The sequence below is a fragment of the Aythya ferina genome (genome assembly GCF_964211825.1).
Source record: "Aythya ferina genome assembly, chromosome: 10".
NCBI classification, from domain to species: Eukaryota; Metazoa; Chordata; class Aves; order Anseriformes; family Anatidae; genus Aythya; species Aythya ferina.
In genome coordinates this window covers 11,589,758-11,609,720 of record NC_140306.1, presented here as the reverse complement: position 1 = coordinate 11,609,720, position 19,963 = coordinate 11,589,758, and the positions used below count along the sequence as shown (strand labels likewise).

Here is a 19,963-nt window from a genome sequence, read left to right as displayed (position 1 = left end):
AAAGACTACATATTTCACCTATTGCTAGCTCTTATTAAAAGAGTGCCATAGCTGGCCTGAACTTATTGCTAACAATATCACCGCCTCCAGAGCTCTTCGAAGACTTGCTAATTATTCCTTCAGAACTGGCAGAAACTTGAACTCTGACCAGACATACCCACAACACTTGCAGCAGCCCAATACACTAGAGAAATCAAAGTTGTATATTTGCTCTTTTACCAAAAAATGTCTACAGCTCAGTACATATTAGGCATTTGTATTCTGTGACTAATATGACCCTGAAAGGACGTATAGAATCCAATAGTATACATGCTTTTTTAATTATTTAAAGGATAGCTTGTGTTTATTGGATTCAAAAATTCTTAGCTAAAACAGTTGTCTAAGTGGATACCCTTACAAAGGTGTTGAACTACATGTGTGTGCAATTATATTGTAATTGCAATTTTAAACTAGATTATGTAAATATAAACTGACAGAACAAGTTAGCAGAAAAAGAAAAAAACAAATAGCCAAGTCTTTGCTGAATGACACATATCAAAACTAACGGAAGCTGTTGGACAAAAAGGGAACGAACAGCACGTATCGTGCTCACCAAGCTTCTGCAGCCCCAGCCACTACACCCACCCTTCCCAAAAGCCCCCCTCTATTTTGCGTCATCGCACAATTACCTTTGTAATTCTGCCTGGCAAGAGGTAGCAGAGCTGAGACAGCAGCATCCCCTTGAACAAACAGGCCTGCATCATGCTGTTAGTCCACTAACCTTGCACATCACAGACATAGCCACAGCTTTATTATCAGACACAATGCATTAGTGGGAAGAGTCCTCTCGTTTTGGAGAGTAATCCCTGTATCTACAAGGACAAGTCAGGGGAACAGGCGGCTCCAAGGTGCTCTGAGATTTCACACGTGTCCATCTCAAGCATTTAAACACCATACAGAAGATGCAACAGGTGAACCACAAGCCACAGGATGGCACAGGTGTGAGAGCCATGGGTGAGTTCTGTGAGGGCGCGAAGCTGGCTGCTGAGGAGATGAAGTTTATTCCTCAATTCGGTAGCCCCAAGCTCAGGAGGAAGCTATTAGATCATACATACAGCATACTGGAAGACAAATTAAAGCCTCAGGTGCTTACATAAGTACCTTAGACATACAAAATGGAGTTATTTAGCCGTTACACAGGTAACTGGAAGAATTTAGGAAGATACACTCGGGAGTAAAACCCTGCCTTTTGCTACTTCCATGACCAATACCTAGAAACCCCTCACGGGAAGCTTCACCTCAGCTCTGTGAGCTGCACCCACTGCCAGCGGGGGCAGGAGACCACCGGGAGCAAACTGGAGCCCCCTGTGGCGAGGGGAGCCCCCTGCTCCCAGCCCTCAGCCACCCCCTGGCCACGACCCCCGACTGAGAAGAAGCCGCCTCGCCCCCGGCCCCCGGCCCCCCTTCCCCGCAGCCCCCGCTCGCCGCCGGCCCCTCAGAGCGGCGCACCGGGAAGCGCCGAGCCGGACGCTAAACCCCAACGCACCCCCTGACTGCGACGGGCAGCCGCTTCAACCAATCAGCACCGAGAGCGGGCGGCAGGCGGACCAATAGTGGCGGCGCGGGGGCGGGCCGAGCCGAGGCGGGCGGGCGCCTTGGCAACGGGCGGGCCGCGTGCGGCCGTGAGGCGCGGAGGGGAGCGGGGCCGCCATGAAGATCGAGGAGGTGAAGAGCACGTCCAAAACACAGCGCATCGCCGCCCACAGCCATGTCAAGGGGCTGGGGCTGGACGAGAGCGGCACCGCCAAGCCGGCGGGGGCCGGGCTGGTGGGGCAGGAGAACGCGAGGGAGGTGAGATTGGGGGGGAGGGGGGGGAAAGGCCCCGATCCTGGCGCCTCCTGAGCTGAGGGGAGGCCGGGCGGCAGCCCCCGGGTTTTGTGGCCCCGTAGCTCTGGGCTTTTGGCTCCGGGCGCCTTCTCGTTCGCCCCGCGGTGGCTGCGGTGCTCTGCGCCTTGAGTTTAAGAATTAAGGTGCCAGAGGCAGCAAAAAGCCGCAAACAGGCAGAGATGCGCTGCAAGTGGGGTTTGGGGCTTCCTTTTCAGCCCTGCATCCGGCCCTCGGGGAGTGCTTCAGCGAATTGTCGTTTGGAAGGCCCAAACCGCGCTTCTTGCTTTATTTTTATACCCTGATACATGCCTGTTGCTCGGAGAGAGGGAAAGGATGCTGTGCTCTGACGTTTGACTTTTGCTGTCTTTGATTATTTAATTTTTTTCAGCGTGCTAGATAAAGTAATTGTGGGAAGTTTTTTTTTTTCTGATCGTGTGTCTATTTTATATGCATAAAATTGTAATCCTCTTTATTTTAGTGGGTTCACATGACCTAATTTTTCTTGACATGTCTACTGTTACTGGAATGAAAAATATTACAGCAATACTATTGTTAACAATGTAAATACTTATTTAATCTATAGGCTTGCGGGATTATAGTGGAATTAATCAAAAGCAAGAAAATGGCTGGTAGAGCTGTACTGTTGGCAGGACCTCCTGGAACTGGCAAGGTATTATTTTCCTTATTTATACAAAATAAAGTGTTCCAAGAGCTATTTTCATTTTATTTCTTGCCCAAACCATTTTGGGGTAGTGGTTACATATTGTTTTCATCTACCGGATTTTCTTTTTCATTAAGGTATTGATGTGTTACCCCGCTTTATGTTTTGATTTTTGCCATGTCATTAACGTTGGCTGTATCCAGTGGTGTGTTCAGGCATCATTAGTGTACAGACATCGTGTGTAGATTATAAACACATAGGTGGTGTAGTTTCTTAAGAAGAGGCTTCAAAATTAATTTTAATATAACATCCTAGATAGTTTTTGCTTTTATTTTTGCCCTCCTGCTATTTCAGGCAACTAGCATTTGTATCAGATGTTAAATTCAAGTGTACAGTATTGTTCTGTTAAGGTGTTTTATGTATCTGTGGTAAAAGTCACTTAATGTCTAATTTGTTTTGTGGAGGAGGGGGCTAGCTATGTGTGAGACATATCTGTCAGACAGAATGGATCTAACATTAAATTGGTAGTTGACAGATGGAAAGCGATAAGATAAGGAAAGTTAACTGTGCAGAAAGAATCCTACGTTCATCCTTAAACAAATTAAATGCATAATGTCTTTTTCTATTTTTAAGACTGCTTTGGCTTTAGCTATTGCTCAGGAACTAGGCAGTAAAGTTCCCTTTTGTCCTATGGTTGGAAGTGAAGTCTATTCCACTGAGATCAAGAAAACAGAAGTTCTAATGGAAAACTTCCGACGGGCAATTGGTAAGTTTCAGAAAAGCAGAATAATTAAGTATTTGCATGATACTTACTTTGTTGTTTTTTTCCAGTCATCTGAAAAGGAAGGTTTTTTCAGTGGTCATGGTGGTTTCGAGATCACGGTGTATGTTCTTTTTTTCTGTGTTGATCTTAGTTTGGTGAATCTCTTCCCATACTTAGTGGAGTCGGTAAGGCCCTCTGGATATAAACCATAATATAATGGTTGTCTCCCACAGTTATTTTTGGTTTACTCTGCTTCCCCAGAGTCTCTTCTCGACCTCCAGGTCCATCTCCTTTTGCCTTTGACTGCATAAATACAAAAGAAAACCTATTTTTAGTTTCTTACATTAGCAGAAATACTTTTAGACAGCAAAATGGTCTCTCCTTTTTTTTTTTTTTTTTTTTAAGTGATTTTATGCTATTAAGCAAACAGCCTTCTTCGGGGACTCCCAAATGGCAGTGTTAGCATGACTTAGTGTAACAATGAGCCCAGAGGAAATTTCTGTGCCAGCAAAATAAATACCTTAACTTAATATCTTCCTCAATTTTCTTCTCAATTCCAGAGTGCTTGTACAAGCTCAATGCAAATTTAACCAATTTACAATACAACCTTACTAAGTATCTAAAATCTCTTAGGTGATCTTTGCTGACAGCTGATAAACGCAGTTAAAGTGGCCCTTGTTTGTCTGAGGATTGCCTGAAGATAGCCTAACCAAAACACTGGACATATTAACAGTTAATTTTCCTGGTTTCTGTACCATGTTTCCCCTCTGACTTCATCAGAGTATTTGATGGCAGTGAAGATGTCTCTCAACTCTGCAACCAAACAAACGCAGTCCATTGACTTTAATAAGAAAGCAACTTTCAGTAGTCTGTGGTCTTCTAGTTACCGTGAGTCTGGCAGGGCCTGGGGGAGGGAAGCCAGAGAGTGAGTAGTCTGCAATATTTCCTTGATGTGATGAAGTTCCCTGTCAGAGATTTGGAAACTTGAACCAAGAGATGAAACTTCTGCCATCCGTGTTGTCAGTTGCAGAGATAGCAGTATTTTAACTCTCTCAGGTTAACAGCCAGATACATTGTCAGTCTCCTGCATTCCCTGAATGGCAGTAGAGAGACACTTCTAAACAAATATTGGTGTTAATGAAAGATGGAACCTCTTTTATTCCTTTGTGTTGAATTCTCTGTCACATTTTCATAACACAACCTTTATTGAATGTTTTTATCAGTGTAAAAAAATATTTTAAAGGACTAGCATCCATTGTTTTTCAAAATGGAACACTTTCCAATCATGTTCAAATCTCAGTTAGGTTTTAGATCCCTTGCTGGGTAAATAAATACTTTAAAAGGGTGCATGTTCTAAAAAAGGATTTTGTATGAACAATGCACTGTTTGCTGTGACTGGGTGCAAGAAAAAAAAATACACTTACGTCAATCAATACCTGATTTTTTTTTTTGTATGATACCTTACCAGCAGGTTCTATATATATCATCTATATTATTTATAAAAATTATCAGGGATGTTAACATCGGTTTCTTCTTTTTTCCTTTTTTTTTCCTTGGAAACAACAGAATCTGACATGTTCAAACACATTGCTGTACGAGGAAAAGGGCAATTCAGAGTTTTCAGAATTTTTGTTGAGTCATTTAATAACAGACTTGACATTCTCTACTGGCCAGGCACTGTCTAGTGTATAGCAGGTAGATTATTGTATGTAAGAAACATAAAAACATGGAGTGGGAAATGAGAAGATGGAATTGTACGGGTTTTAAAAACAAAAACCACTTCAGATGAGAGGGATTAATATCGTATAGACCTTATTAGCAGCTGGCAAGGATGATGACAGTAGCTTATGTTACAAGCTCAGACGCAGTAACAAATAACTACTAGAATAGCCCCTTGAACAGCATGTCCATTCCCTGTATCTCTGAATTGTAACTGCCAGTAAATCAAATAAGCATTGTCTAAGTTCATACGTATAATGCTACTGAGCCCAAACACGAAGCATTCTACAACTTTATTCTTAGATTCATGCTTCTAATTTGTAAGTAGATGTCTCTGTTTAAGTTAGAGCTCATTTAAGAGTGAAATTCGTAGCTGATAAATGCAGGTTGATTTGGAAACAAAAGATAATCAGCAAATTCAGAACATGATTACCTTTGCTCAGATCATGCTAAACTGTAAATATTTTCTATGGACGTATCTATGTGAACACATCAGTTTAAATTAGAGGCATGCTTTTGAAGCAAGTCTCTGGGTTATCCTTGCTGGCTCAGCTCTGGTTTGTGCTGTGGAGCAGACTCTGATCATGTGAATCTGCTACTTTTCAGAAGAGTGAAACTGGAAGATGTACTTTAGGAACATACAAAACTTACCGCAAGCATGAATGGCTTGCAGTTTGTGGGAGCAGAACAGTGCTTGTGCTGAAAGTTTAAAAACAAAGCAAAAAGGAAAAACAAGCCTGTGAATGTCCATTTCTCACCACCAACAGTTTTGCAGTACAGTTTCCCATATTACTAAACATTCCTTGCATATGTAACCCATGCGATACAGCCTTGTCTAGGACAATTTTATAACTCAAAGGTTCATTTTTTTTTTTTATGTGATGGTTTGGCATACCAGAAAAACATGTTAAAAATTAACTTCATATAGAACTTCTTATATAGTGCTAAATAAGAGAAAACAAATACTTCGTACCAAGAAATCACATTGTCCACAAATATCCTATTTTTCACATTTCAAATCCTACTCTTGATTTGGGTCCAGTAGAGGGAGACAGACTCATACTTGTCAGTTCTTTCTATTTCCCTATCAACAACTCAAGATTACTGGTGAAGAGTCTGATCTATTTCAAAGTAAAATGAAAAGTTGAGGAACAAGGAAAGTTTTATAAAGTCCTAATAGCCTCAGACTGGGCAGGATGACTTCCTTATATCTTGTTACAGCCCATTCATTATTTTTGGTACGGCATATGTGTCTCATAAAATGCTTTATAGAGTCTCTTCAGATGTGGGCTCTTTGAACTTTTATGTAGTTAGAACATCTGCATAATTGTAGTGGTGGTGATGATAGTGCTTTTTCTTGGGGACAGTCTAACTGTAAAACTCCTCAGCTTTGTATTATTTATCAGTTTATAACAACTGTTAGTCCATTACAATAGTTGTGACAAGAATACAAGATACTCAGATACTGTGATGATTTCTGAACTATCTGAAAAACAGCAAAGTAAGGATGTCAATGTCACCTCTTTTGGAATAGTTTTAAGTTTGCATCATAGCAAACTGTTAAATTTTATCTAGCTCACCTTTTGCTATTAACTTGACAAATATTTTACATGATACATTAAGCTTTTATTAATTTTATGAGATTCTAACATACCTGTTAATCAATTTATGCTATTTTTAACTTAGTTGCTAATTTTTTTTTATGAAGTTACTTATTTTTCTCCTCTTTCCTGACTTAGCAGAACGTTTCTGATAGTATGAAAATTGTGTAAAACTCCTAGTTACTTTAGTGTCACTGATCTTTAGTTTCAGAATTTTGATGAATTTTTTATCTTTAACATAGGGCAGCAAATCTCCTCTTCGAGGGGAGTGAAAAGAGAAAGGATACTGACGTTTGCTTCAAGAGCTAGTAGTAATGGGCAGAAAGAAAATTTTAGAGTTTATTAAACTGCTTTTCCGTCAGAACTTGGGCTGAGCTTTCCCTTTCATTACCCAGGATGAGTATTCTCACTTTCTATTGAAGAAGAGAATTATAATTGATCTTTCAATTTCTGAAAATAAAAAAATCCCATTAAATGTAATGAACCCTAATGATACGTTAAAATTTGTTGGCATTAGTGCAGCAGACTCTTGAGTGTTTATGGCCATTGATTTGTGTACTATTCCAAACAATTTCTTGCAGGATTGAGGATTAAAGAGACCAAGGAGGTTTATGAAGGAGAGGTTACAGAACTAACTCCATGTGAGACTGAAAATCCTATGGGGGGTTACGGCAAAACCATCAGCCATGTAATTATAGGACTCAAAACTGCAAAGGGAACCAAACAGTTGAAGGTATGGATGGTAGAGTCTCAAAAATTTCCTTAAGAATTTCATATCTACGATTTCTGTTTTTAGCAGTTCTTATTTCCTTTTTAAGCTCTAGATCCCCAGTTGTGTAGCATAACAATGCCAGGAGACATTTTTGCTAGACAACTTTTCCCTACTCCTGCGGATGTATGTTTATCTGCTTTTCGTAGAGATTATTTAGATGTTAGTCTTTTCTCCTACCCATTGAAATGAGGGGTAATCCCATCACTCAGTCAACAGTTCCTGTTATTTTTCTGTCTGGCAACACACACTCATGCACATTCAAGCGAGCTAAAGGAGAGTTTAAACAGGAAGAGATTCTGATGCAGTTTTACAGCCTTACTAGCATCACAGAAAAAATGGGCTTAGCTGAGAATCTGAGCTACAACCTGCCTCAGACTATGATGTGCTCACACTGATTGCAGTTGTAACTTTGTGGTCATGACAGCGAATGTACAAGAAAGCTTTTGTTTGTTTGTTTGTTTTTTGTTTTCCTGATACGCAGTCGAATTTTTGAGTATGGTTTTGGGAAATTTTGCCTGCTTCAGTATAAATCGTTCTTTCTGTCACATCCCTTTCTATGTGTGAAGATGTGATAGAGAACTAGAAATTGAGCTGGTAGCTTGCCAGCTCAGACCCACTTTCCCTTTGTTTTCTTGTACAAGTCTCTGTCCATATTGTTTAATTTCCCTGTCAGTTAGAGTGTGAGAGAACTGAATGCTGTCTCTGTTAAGCATCATCTTCAGTTTGTTCACTCTGAAAACAAGAAAATGTAGAGCAAAAATGAATAAATATGTACTAAGAGAAACAATAGCATTTAACGTATTCCATATCCACTTTCCTTCACCCAGCTCCACAGAGGATGCAGACTCAAGAGATCAAGTAGCATAAACCAGTGCAATAGCCAGTTTTTTTTGTGAAAGTTTTGCTAGAAAGCAAACAAAGCACCACATCCTAGGTACAAACATATTGTCACTTTGCACAAAGGTATACTTTGTTACTGCAGTCATTATCATTATGTTTTTGGCTCTTAATGTCACTTTCTTCAGACATTTATTTTTATGTAAGGAAGTAAGTTTTGTGCATCTTCTTTCAGATTTTACAATAGAGACTAAGGTTGTACTCTACCAGTACTCCAGGTCTTACAGCTTCATAAAATCCTACAAGGTATTGTGGGGGGGGGTTACAGTTTAATTTTGCCTGATAGGAGTGAGCTTTAGTCTAAGCTTCTCTTCCTCCATTACCATAATAATATAGAACTGTTTTGACCAACCGTGATGTTTGTTTGTCTCCAGCTGGACCCAAGCATATTTGAAAGCTTGCAGAAGGAACGAGTGGAAACTGGCGATGTTATTTATATTGAAGCAAACAGTGGAGCCGTCAAGGTAAGATAAAAGTTCTGCATTTTTATGCAGGTGGATGTATTCTTGCAGGTCCTTCTCTGCCTTTGTTAAAAAGCTCTCCAATTTGTTAAGCTTAATTGACGTGAAATGGTTACGTGAAAGTTTTAATAAGAGCCTAGTGTTTTCCTTATCTATAAAGAAAAATATCTCTTGCACTGAAAGAGCATGGTCATCTGGTTCACAATTGAGGTCATCTGGCAAGGAAGCTATCACTGATGCTGCCTGGATGAGTTTTCTTTCCTGTAAGATCAAAACATCTTTAAGGGAAGGGGGGAGAAAACCAAGCAACTTTAGTCATTTTCAGGCTGACATGTGCAGTGTATTTAATCTTTCTTTTATCGCTCTGGTATTTTCTCCACAAGATATATACACGTAGAAGGGAATACTGCATTAGTTAGCATTCTTTTCATATCTGATTCAGAAAGTAGTGTACAGCGATACTTGCTGTTTAATGGATGAGCATAATATTTTGTATCATATAATAAATCACCCACCTACAAAGGAGTCTTGAACAGTTCTCCCAATCTCTAGCTAATCTGCTGGATTTGTCCTTTAGCAAGAATTGCATACAGTTAAAAGAAGAGGGGGAGAGAGAAAAGTGGAATATTCTTACTGCTAAAATATCAGGTGCATTTCACCAGAGTTTTTGAGCTTTGATCAGTAGATACAACATGCCTTTTGCTAAATCAGGGAGGGGGGTGTCTGAATTGTCAGACTGAAGCTTTTCAGTACTGTAATTGTGAACCAAGCCCTTTATCAAGTTTATGTCACTCAAGTTTTGGCACTGAAACCAATTCTATACCTGGGCTTTTCTTCTTTGCCTTTCTCCAGAGGCAAGGCAGGTGTGATACGTATGCTACAGAATTCGACCTTGAAGCTGAAGAGTATGTTCCCTTGCCAAAGGGTGATGTGCACAAGAAAAAGGAAATTATTCAGGATGTCACCCTGCATGACTTGGATGTGGCCAACGCTCGACCTCAGGTACCTGACTCCACAGATGAAGTCTTTACAAGAAAATTACTTTACGTGGATGTGATAGCTTTTAAAATAATCAAGGAGATGCAAAAAGCTTTGAGATATCCTAAATTACCTTAAATAGGAAGAGCAGCATGTCTTACCTTGAAGGCCACTCTACCTCTCCTCTCTGTTTGCAGGGAGGTCCTACCTCAGTTGGCTGCCTCTTTGGCCCTCCTGTCCAGGTCAAAGAGGTGGTTGCTTGGTTAGGATTCACTTACGAATATTTGTCAGAGGAACTTCCACATGGATATGTGGGATCTGCTACCTTCACAGTAAAAGCATAATCTAGACCTGCCTCCCTCCTTCCACATACTGCTGTGCCCCATCCACTGCAGAAAAAGCTGAGTGGGCTGCTCCTCTTGACCAGAGAAAAAGATTACATCTTTCTCTCTATAAGGAGAGATGTGAGGTAGCAGCAGCCAGATCTGCATAATTTTTTTATTGAAAGTCATGAACACAGATTAATTTCTTCTCTAGCTATGGCTTTGTGGTCATGAAATAGAAATTGCAAGCACTATGATAAATGATCACAAAGTATTTTTGACTTTGCTGTAGATTCTTTTAATGTCCCTGCTTCCTTCAGAAATATTTCATAACCTCTCATTGAACTTCCTTGTGATTTTCACTAGAGTTCTGAATGCATTTCAGCAAAAAAAAAACAACAAACAAACAAACAAAAACACAACACTCTTTACTGTATCTTAACATAAACTGAGTATTGAGGAAACTCCATCTCTGTCATAAACAAAAGCCACTGACAATACAATATCCATGTTTAAAGGCTGCCACTCCTACGCTGTGATACTACAACCACTTAACCTATTCCTCTTCAAAATAAACATACTTTTTTTTCCAGCAAAATCATTTACATGATAAAATTGAGGAATTAAAAAGTGTTAAAACTCAGCATAATTGTGTTGATAGGTTGAACAGTTACAGTGTGCACAGGCCATCCCAAGTCTCTGTTCCTTGATGATGTTTTCAGTTCTTAATGAGCTTCTGTTACAATTTTTAAAAGAGGATATCTCATTTTGATTTTTTGCGCACTCCAAATGAGCAAGGCTAAAGAATGAGTGGATGAGATGGATAATTAATCTATTAGAATACCACTGTGGTAAAGTTACCCGCCCTTTGGCAAGTTATCAACCACTGATTAAATAAAATATCGAGTTAAGTGTAAGAAACAACTTCTTTAACCACTTCCCAGTTTTTAAAATTCGCTTTGTATGTGTTCACTAGAAGACTTAATAGTTGATCTGTAACTTTCTTTTCCTAGGGTGGGCAAGACATCCTTTCTATGATGGGACAATTGATGAAGCCTAAGAAAACTGAAATTACCGGTATGAATCCTTCATCATATTTCTGACCAACATAACCTATACGTTTGCTAGTTAGAGAAGAATTAAAAATCATGTTACTCATGTGACATCTCTAATGAATGCCTTCATAATATTTACTCAAAAACATTCAGATTTGAGAGAGCAGTGATACAACTGCCACAATTGCAATAGCTGGAAAGAGTACCAACATGTTACTGGTTCACACAGATAGTTTCAAACTACATACTGAACTCTACCCATCGTCTCGGAGAGAAAGAGGTCAGAAAGGTAGTGCCATCCCCCTTCTCAAAACATAGTTCCCAGAAGGTGCATAGTTCATATTTTTCTATAGCCACACTGAGATCCAAACTGACCCCCCCAAAATCTAAAAAACTTAGGCTATTTCTTACATGAAGCAACTATGCAGTATTTCTGTGGAGCAGAAAAAAGGCTTCTGCAGACCTTGATTTGGTTTTGACCCTTCTATAGCAGCTGCATTTTGACTTGATGGTCTAAGTGCACTGCTGCTTTCCTACCTACAGATCATGGAAGGAAAAAAGATCTACAGAAAGATCTATTCTGTTTTTTGCTTTGAAAGAAATGTTTCAGTAAGTGACTATCTAAATTTAGATCAAAGTCGTCTTCAATATTTAACCGGAATGGTGCTCTTTTGAAGTTTTTCTTCTGTTCCAGAGGTCACTTTGCTTATTTTGAAGTCAGATTTATCCATATAACATCTTGCATGACTTTGAGATCCAAATGTTGACAGAATTTTTATATAGCCCCATATATATAATGCACATGCTCATATAATTGGTTAAAAGAACTGCCTTGCTGAAATACAGTAGGAATATTTTATTCTTTCGTAATGTTCTCTTCACCCGTGCTTGGAAACTCAGTTAAGCTTCATGTTTTAAACCGATGTTTAGCTGACTGTCTTTTCTTCCTCTGATGTAGTGTTTCACAAGGTAAGATAGAGAACAGACTGCTTCAGTTCAGTGCCAGAAGTTCAGTTTAGGAATAGTTTGATGCACAGGTGTCTCTACAATATAGCAGTGAAATCACAGATCTTAGTTTAGTTTTAAATGCCACATCATTTTGATGTCACAAAGATTTACCTTGTGGCAGTAAAAAACCAACCCATGAAAACTTCAAGGAGAATGTTACTGTAAGTCTTTCATAGAGACATACAGCTCACTAGCAGAATAACTAACAATTTCTTTTGGTTCTTGTAGATAAACTTAGAGGAGAAATAAATAAAGTGGTAAATAAATACATTGATCAAGGCATTGCAGAGCTGGTCCCGGGTGTGCTGTTTGTAGATGAGGTTCACATGCTGGATATTGAATGTTTCACATACCTGCACCGAGCACTGGAGTCTTCTATTTCCCCCATTGTCATCTTTGCTTCCAATCGAGGAAATTGTGTTATCAGGTATGTCTAAAGTTGAATTTTCCAGTTTCATCGTTCATCAAGCTCCATTAGTGCTCCAGAACTGCTCATGAGCTTCATGAGGGGAAAAGCACTTCATGCCAGACTGACTGAATTAAAGCAGAATGGAATTCTTCATTTTCTCTAACAGCCTCTGAATTGTCTGTTTCCTGGGTGTTCTATTACACTTACCTTTCTCTTTGGATACCTCAACACATCTCTTGCTTGTGCATTAGGGACTTCCAGAGCACCAGAGCTACAAATCTCTAATATCATGGTTTCCTGCTTCTGGATAACTTCACTGTTTACTATCCTTCTTGCATCAGACTTCAGCTTCCTTTTCTTACTGTTAAAGCATATCACAGTTCAGCCTGTCCCCATTCTCCATTCTTTCCTACTATATTAGACTGGATTTTTTTGTTTCTTCAGCTTTGCCAACTAACTTATTTTTCATCTCCACTCCAGTTCGTGCCTCTACTTCAGTATTTTGCACCCACACAACACATTCTTCAGATTTTCAGTAAAAGTGTGCTCTTTCAGATTCTTCCTGAAGTTTTACTGCTAATTTGTGGTCTAGGTCAAATTATGTCTAAACAAGCTGTCATTAGCAATGATTGCTACTCTCTAAATTGATTTAATTCAGCTGTGTAACCAGCTATTCCTTTCACTCTTACTGGCTCATCTGGTATTAATCTTTCTTTGTTTGCATTGCTTAGAAGTTAAGGTGATAAGCTCTTCAAAAATGTTTGAGGTAGATGTTGCAGTGCTCTTTTTACAAAGGCATAAAAAGGCCGTCTCGTAAAAATAGAACAAACAGCTCTGTCAGCGTGGACTGACAGGAACACGTGATTTAAGAAAGGAAGTTTTCCATATAATAGTTGTATCAAGTTTTGGTAAACTAAATCCCTTAAAAGCAAGGCCTTTACTGTATACTGTTATCTCACATAGTTGGTGAAGCTCTAATTCACCTAGTGGTGGCTCTTAAAAAGAAAAAATTAATTGTAGCTGAGTTTTTAAATCATAAGAGAATTAACTGATTCAGAGGAAACAACACCATCTACTCAAGAGTACAGCAGGAGATGATTGCAGGACATTTTGATTTGTCTCCCACAGAGGACTGCAACAAAAGGTGAAATGCTTAAAGGCTGGCACAGAAATTGGAAATGTAGTTGTCCACCAGCACTTCACCATTTTCACCTGTGATCTCCGTAGGTCTCATGAAACGCAGCTCTCTTTCATTCTTGACTTCACAGCAACTCATGGTTGTCTTGGAAGAGCAGAGTAGATGTACCTGTGATTTTGCTGTTGGCTGCTTTATGCCAAACAAATAAAATGGTTGAGGGTCTAGATCCTTCTCTATCCTTCATGCACAGATCTCCAACTCGGAATTTGCTGGATTGCAAGCATGTAATGTAAAACCACTGTGGTGGCTATACGGGTGAGGGAAATATTGAACGAAGTAATGGCTTGTTGAGCAAGAGAGAATGTTCTCCCAATTAATGATAGTGGGTATCATTTCTATTGACGTTGGTGAACAACTTAGTGAGTTGTTCCTTTCTGGAAGATACTTCGGAACATTAGCTAAGGCTGTATTGTATAAGATGCAATGAAGAGAAACATGAAAAAAAGCATCACCACAAACTATTTCTGAGTGACATTTTAAGAGTTCCATAAATAGTATTTGTTTCCTTCAGGCTGTCCAGTATGAACTAGACCATTTCCTGTCTGTATCTGAGGAACATGCCTGTATGGGGAAGACATAAGAATTGTAAACCAGTAGATGTGTAGTCACCTATTACTGATATGAGTCAAATCAAGGTACTGAACTCAGAGCAGTAGTTGATCCATTTCTGTTTGCTTTCTCCTTCAGAGGCACAGAGGATGTAGTGTCTCCTCATGGAATACCACTGGACCTGCTGGACAGAGTGATGATTATCCGAACCATGCTGTATACACCCCAAGAAATGAAGCAGGTATAAACATTTTAAAGAGCTTCTAAAAAGTCCCTGGAATTCTAGTCTCTTGGGATAGCTGCTATGTCTCTGTATATTCTGTTGCTATAGAGCTGTTTGAAACTGTATGGTCAGCAGGGTTTGTGCCAGAAAGCTTACCACTTCCTAAATGCATGCTGCTTCTGTAACCATTGAGAATAAGCCAGTTAAGGTTCTGCCTGCACTTTTTTGTTGGATTTCCGTCCACTGATGAGTTTTATTGGTAAACACATCTAGAGCTGAAAGTGACACCTCAGTTGCATGAAATGCCATGAATTGTTAGCTGACCACCTCTCTTGCACCGCTGTGCTTTCCATAGAGTTTGCAGGTTCCAGGAGGTAGCTCTTTTTCTGTTTGTTATGAGGGGAAGTGTTAGATTTTAGGACCAATGGCCCACTCCTCAGGCTGTTCCTCCACACAAGAGATGAGAGAGGTTACAGAACGCAACTTCATGCACTGCATTTCTGCCTCCATGCTCTGTACTGTAGCTTTAACCTTCTGGAGTAGTTCCCTAAAACTGGAAGGAGTTTTATGCTCCTAGTCAAGTTTGGAAATGTAAGCACAGTAAATGTTGCAGAGATACGCTTCTGAATGCCTGGAGCCTTTCCTGTGGGACCATCACAACGTATTGTGTATCGATTATAATGCTTGGGTTCCATTATGATGCACCGTGTCAAAGATCCCCCTCATTAGCGTCTCAATGCTGTGAAGTGACACAATGCAGAAGACATTACAGTTTATCATGTCAATTCTTTGTATTATTTAAGAGATAGTGTCAATGGAGGAGAGCGTTGTCACGAGATAATAGTCTCCTGCTGCTGGATAAGTGCCAAGGTGAAGCTGAGGCATTTATCGAATATAAACGTAGAGGCAAAGCTTCACTTCATTTGGTTTGAGGAGCTTTTCACGTACAGCTGAACCATGCTCTGGATGATTTTTTGTGCCTAAAAGGATACTTTAATGCTTTAAAGTACAGATAATAGTAGAAGCAGCCCAGTGATTTCAATAACACGATTATGTATTTTCTGCATACAAAACAGGTATTAAAGCGTGATTTCTGCTTAGTCTGGAGATGTTAAAGACAGTTGTCTTGACTTCCCTGTATTGTATGTGAATTTTGTGCAATTAGGGTAGCAAGAATATGCACTCTGAGCTATATATAGCATGTTTAACAAAAAGTAATACGTATAAGTAATACTTATCTAGTGTGCTATATTATCATGCAGATAATACACTGTTAAAGAGCTATTGTCTGAACTGCTGATTTTTCAGAAGAGCTGGCTAAGCGCTGTGGTTTCCACCCTCCGCAGGGATGAGGGCAAAAGTGTTTACAGTAGCTTTTCCTAAAGCTAAAAATACATACAGCCTTTTTTCATAAATCATGTTCCCATAGTCAGATAATCTCATCTTCCCTTAAATTAAGGCTTTTGAATGACTTCTCCTGGGAGAGAAGGAGGAGCTGTTTATTACCCTTGAATGTAACTAAATACAATTGAGGGGGGGGGGGAGCAGGGAAGGACAGTAAAAATAAGAGGTCCATTTATTTCTCTGTTTTTGCTCCCATTTTTCTTTCATGCTAGGAAGAAGTTTTCCCTGGTTATGTTTCTGTGTGAGACTCCTTGCCTTATCACAACTGATGTGCTTATCAGTGCAAGAATTGTCCTTGTACTGAAAAGTTTGTTCCTAACCAGTAGAAATTCCATTGTATAGCTCTGCTGTGAGAGAGCAAGACCCAGTTACCTTGGTGTAACCAAAACAGGGAGAATATGGTCCTAGGAAATTCTCTGTTGTAAGAATATTCTAGTCAGACATTGTGGTAATCTTTTTTTGTTTTGCCTTTGTATCAGATAGAGGTAATAACTGGCACATTCTGTTCATAATGTATTTCACCTGGCAAACACTTTTCCTATTTCACAGCAGCTTGTTTATATATGTATTTGCTGGGTTAATGCCCTAGACCCTGATCCTTCAGTAAGATTCTGCAGAGTTGTTAGACAAGAAGTTTTTTTTTAAATAGTTGTTCTTAGAGACGTGGCATTTAAGGTGTCTTGTTTCTAGCAGAAGAATAAAGTAGCACTATTTCAGCGAACGGAAAGTGATATTTGGGTGATCTATAAGATGGAAAAGGTCTTCAATTTGAAATTGCAATTTGCAGTAGCATTTCTGATATTCAGTATTAATATCTTAGCACAACTTCCTACCATTTCAAACCACTCTTTTACTCTGTTCCCTACCCTGACTCTCCTGGCGCATTTTTATGGCTTTAATTTAAACGAGTGCTTCTTGATATCTTGTTTACAAAGCTGCCAAAGTGAAAAATACCTGTATTATATGAGGCTTGCAGTTCCAGAGTTATCTCAGCACTACAACACAACATCATTATCCAGTCTGCCCCTTATCACTCAGCTGGTAATACGGACTACCGAGAGACTTGTGCCACTTTTGTTACAGCTTTATATGCTCAGGCTTATTGGTGATATCTTGCTCTCCAACTTTGTAAAGATCTTCAAACTGGTACGAGCCTGAGACTGTTCTTGAAAGATTAGATTCTTCTTAGTGATTTTTTTCTTCTTGCAGGAATAGGTGAATCTTAGAAAGTAACTTTTTGATTTATTTTACTATCTTAATGTCAATTGAATAAAAAGTGTGTTGTGAGTTCCTAAGGGAAGAGTATATTTTTTGTAGGGCTTGCTGGAGAGCTCTGCTGTGTAGCAGCAGCAATACACTACAAAATTTGGGAACAGATGTAGCTGTCCACAAGACTCTAGCTGTCACTGCTACTTCTGCATACTTTTCCACTTTCCTTGTTTAAGTTCTTATCTATGAATGAAAAGCATAGTTTATACCTTGCTAACCAGACAAAATTATCAAGAAATAGTCCAGATATGTTATTTTACCTGCCTTTTATAAGTTTTTCAACATTGTATTTACTTATTCAAAGACTTAGAATTCCACAAATCTGTTCTAGTTCTGTGGTAAATTACACGAGGATAACTCCATACCATCTCATTTTATAGCACGTCCCATCTCTAAGCTGACAGGGTTTCTAGAAAGTAAGCTAAGTAGCATAGCATGCTAATAGTTTGGGCTGTTACCTGACTTAATCGTTCATCCCAACAGATCATAAAACTTCGTGCTCAAACAGAAGGAATAAATATTAGTGAAGAAGCTCTAAACCATTTAGGGGAAATTGGTACCAAGACAACCTTAAGGTAAGATGAACACAGTGTGATTTTCTGCTACATCTTATGTATGACTGGGTTTAAAAGCACTGTAGGATAATTCTCTCTTGGAAGTGAGACAGCCCTCTCCCATACAATAACACGCGGTTTATTCAGAACGGTGTTGATGTTACGAAAGATTGGTAATCCTCCTGTTCCCTTGTTTAAGGAGTGTACATGCTAGAGGATCTAAAAGATTTTTTTTTTTTTTTTTAATACTGCTGAGGGAGCTGTGTGTTTCCTAACAAATTTCCCACCCATACGTACATTTAATTCACTGGGATGAACTGAATTGTAATTATTCATCCATCTCTGTTTGATCACAGGTACGCTGTGCAGTTACTGACCCCAGCTAACCTGCTTGCCAAGATTAATGGGAAAGACAGCATTGAGAAGGAGCATATTGAAGAAATAAATGAACTTTTCTATGATGCCAAATCCTCAGCAAAAATCTTGGCTGATCAACAAGAGAAGTACATGAAATGAAGAGCTTATGTTAGATGCTTTGAAGTGGCTTTAACCCTTACCCAGGACTGGCTTAATTAATAAGAAATGTTAATGGTTTGTCTCTTTTGGGACTGGAAATTATTTAAATATTGGGCTGCTTTGTCAGGCCAGAATTAACTAGCAAGTGTTCCTATTTCATTGTCAACAAAAAGATTCTCTGTGATTTGTGTAACATCTTAGTCTCCCTTTTATGAGTACATCTGAAACGAATAGCTCTTGACCCATCGGTTTTGTTTGTTAGATTTTGTTACAGAAGAGCTCTGACTGAAGTTGATGTTTAAGAACAGTATTTTCTTTAAGGATGTTGTTTTGAAATAGTTTTCTTTTACAGATATGAACAATTTTTTTTGAAAAATTTGTCTGAAGTGATTTATAATAAAATATTTCATGAATAGTGGAAGTTTGCTTGTGTTTGTCCTGCATGCTCACCTACCTAAAGAAACAGCTGAAATAAAAAAATCTAGAATTCACTAAAGCGAAATATGGGTAAAGTGGATCTGCAATAAAAACAGATTTACAGCAGATGAAAGATGCAGTAAAAGAACCTTTCTTCAGGTATCCTTTTTAAGGACCTTTTTCTAGGTCTTGTTTTTTTATTCTCTGAAGACTGTTTTGGAAAATGCATAAATATAGAATAATTACTACCTTGGCCTTAACTTAAAGCATTTCTTCTGGAGTACCTTATCCTTTCTTTGAGTTTTCTTAAATCAGATTGAAAAAAAATGAAAAATATGGTTAAACAAGACAGAAGCATTATGTTCTTTCTTCACTTTCTTGCTCAAGTACAATCAAAAACAATTTGCAGACTAAAAACATTAATATTCATATATAATAAACATGAAATTTAGCAGATAGTGAAAATAATAGCCAATTGAAGTTTTGAAATTGTTCTACAGACTTTTTATGAACCTTGCCACAGTCTAGTGTTCACGAAGCATGCTTCCTTCTCTAAAAACAAGAATGCATGTGTATAACGTGACTAACCTCACATTCTTTTTAGAAACTTTAGTGATTTAAACTATTTTATGTACACTTATTTAAGTAAGCGTAGTTCTTAGGGCAAGAGGGGAGGAGGGAATAATAGCTTGCCACAGGCACCCAGTTTTAAATGTTTTTCCTTTTTAGCAACTGCAAACTTGATAAGTTTTCTGTTAACACTTCTTGTTCATCCAAAATGTAATCCACACTCCTAAATGAGAAGCACTCTCACAAAAATCCAGCATGCAGCTACTAAATCTTCCACAAATCCTTCACAGAAAATCATTCCTTTCTCACACTGGTTGACTCTCAGTAGTAGTGCATTAGGCAGGCACTGGCTATTGCATTTTTCTCTTCAATTAAAAAACACCTCTGTTGCTCTTGCTTTCCAAAGAGTTTTTTTTTAAGAGTTCCTGATAGTTAGTTTAGAGAAGTTAAAATGACAACCATGGTACACGTTTGTATACATTTCATTTACATAGCTTAATTCCTGCGTATCAAATATAACAAAGCTTCCTGGTTAAGTCTTAGTATTCTGCCTTCTAAAACCAATGCATAAACTCATCGTCTTTAGGGAAGGAATCTAGCTGCTAAAAACCTCTGTCCTCACTCCCATATGCTTTAGCAGCTTCTCTCTTCCTTGTGCTGAATTGCTGTTTGTTGAAATGGTTAATGATTGTTCAGTTCTAAAAAACAACAAACACCACCACCATGGACTGGACAGCAGAGACTTCTGGG

The 19,963-nt window shown here is 38.9% G+C and overlaps 2 protein-coding genes across 3 annotated transcripts in view; one reads left to right on the top strand and one right to left on the bottom strand.

The window, feature by feature from the left end:
* The window catches only part of EEFSEC (eukaryotic elongation factor, selenocysteine-tRNA specific), a 162,339-nt gene that overhangs the window by 127,228 nt on the left and 15,148 nt on the right, over positions 1–19,963 (bottom strand). The window contains exon 2 of one of the 2 annotated variants that reach the window (XM_084531159.1): positions 3,341–3,593. In XM_084531159.1, the coding sequence (XP_084387285.1) occupies positions 3,341–3,362 (22 nt within the window). In that variant the 5' untranslated portion in view covers positions 3,363–3,593. Of the gene's footprint in view, positions 1–668; positions 820–3,340; positions 3,594–19,963 lie in introns of those variants that run through there. The other variant, XM_084531161.1, reaches the window with a different exon arrangement.
* RUVBL1 (RuvB like AAA ATPase 1) lies at positions 1,623–18,647 on the top strand. Its single transcript, XM_084531162.1, has 11 exons — positions 1,623–1,830; positions 2,450–2,536; positions 3,161–3,293; positions 7,192–7,343; positions 8,654–8,743; positions 9,593–9,742; positions 11,055–11,118; positions 12,333–12,531; positions 14,399–14,501; positions 17,640–17,731; positions 18,067–18,647. Exons 1-11 carry the CDS (start codon positions 1,690–1,692, stop codon positions 18,224–18,226), a joined length of 1,371 nt encoding a protein of 456 aa, XP_084387288.1. The 5' UTR covers positions 1,623–1,689; the 3' UTR covers positions 18,227–18,647.

What these genes read in the sequence shown, in the direction of transcription:
- RUVBL1 (XM_084531162.1), top strand. Translation starts at nt 1,690, where the DNA reads ATGAAGATCGAGGAGGTGAAGAGCACGTCCAAAACACAGCGCATCGCC. An exon ending in GACCTCCTGGAACTGGCAAG is followed by an intron (nt 2,537 to 3,160) that starts GTATTATTTTCC and finishes TCTATTTTTAAG; the next exon opens with ACTGCTTTGGCTTTAGCTAT. An exon ending in AAACTTCCGACGGGCAATTG is followed by an intron (nt 3,294 to 7,191) that starts GTAAGTTTCAGA and finishes AATTTCTTGCAG; the next exon opens with GATTGAGGATTAAAGAGACC.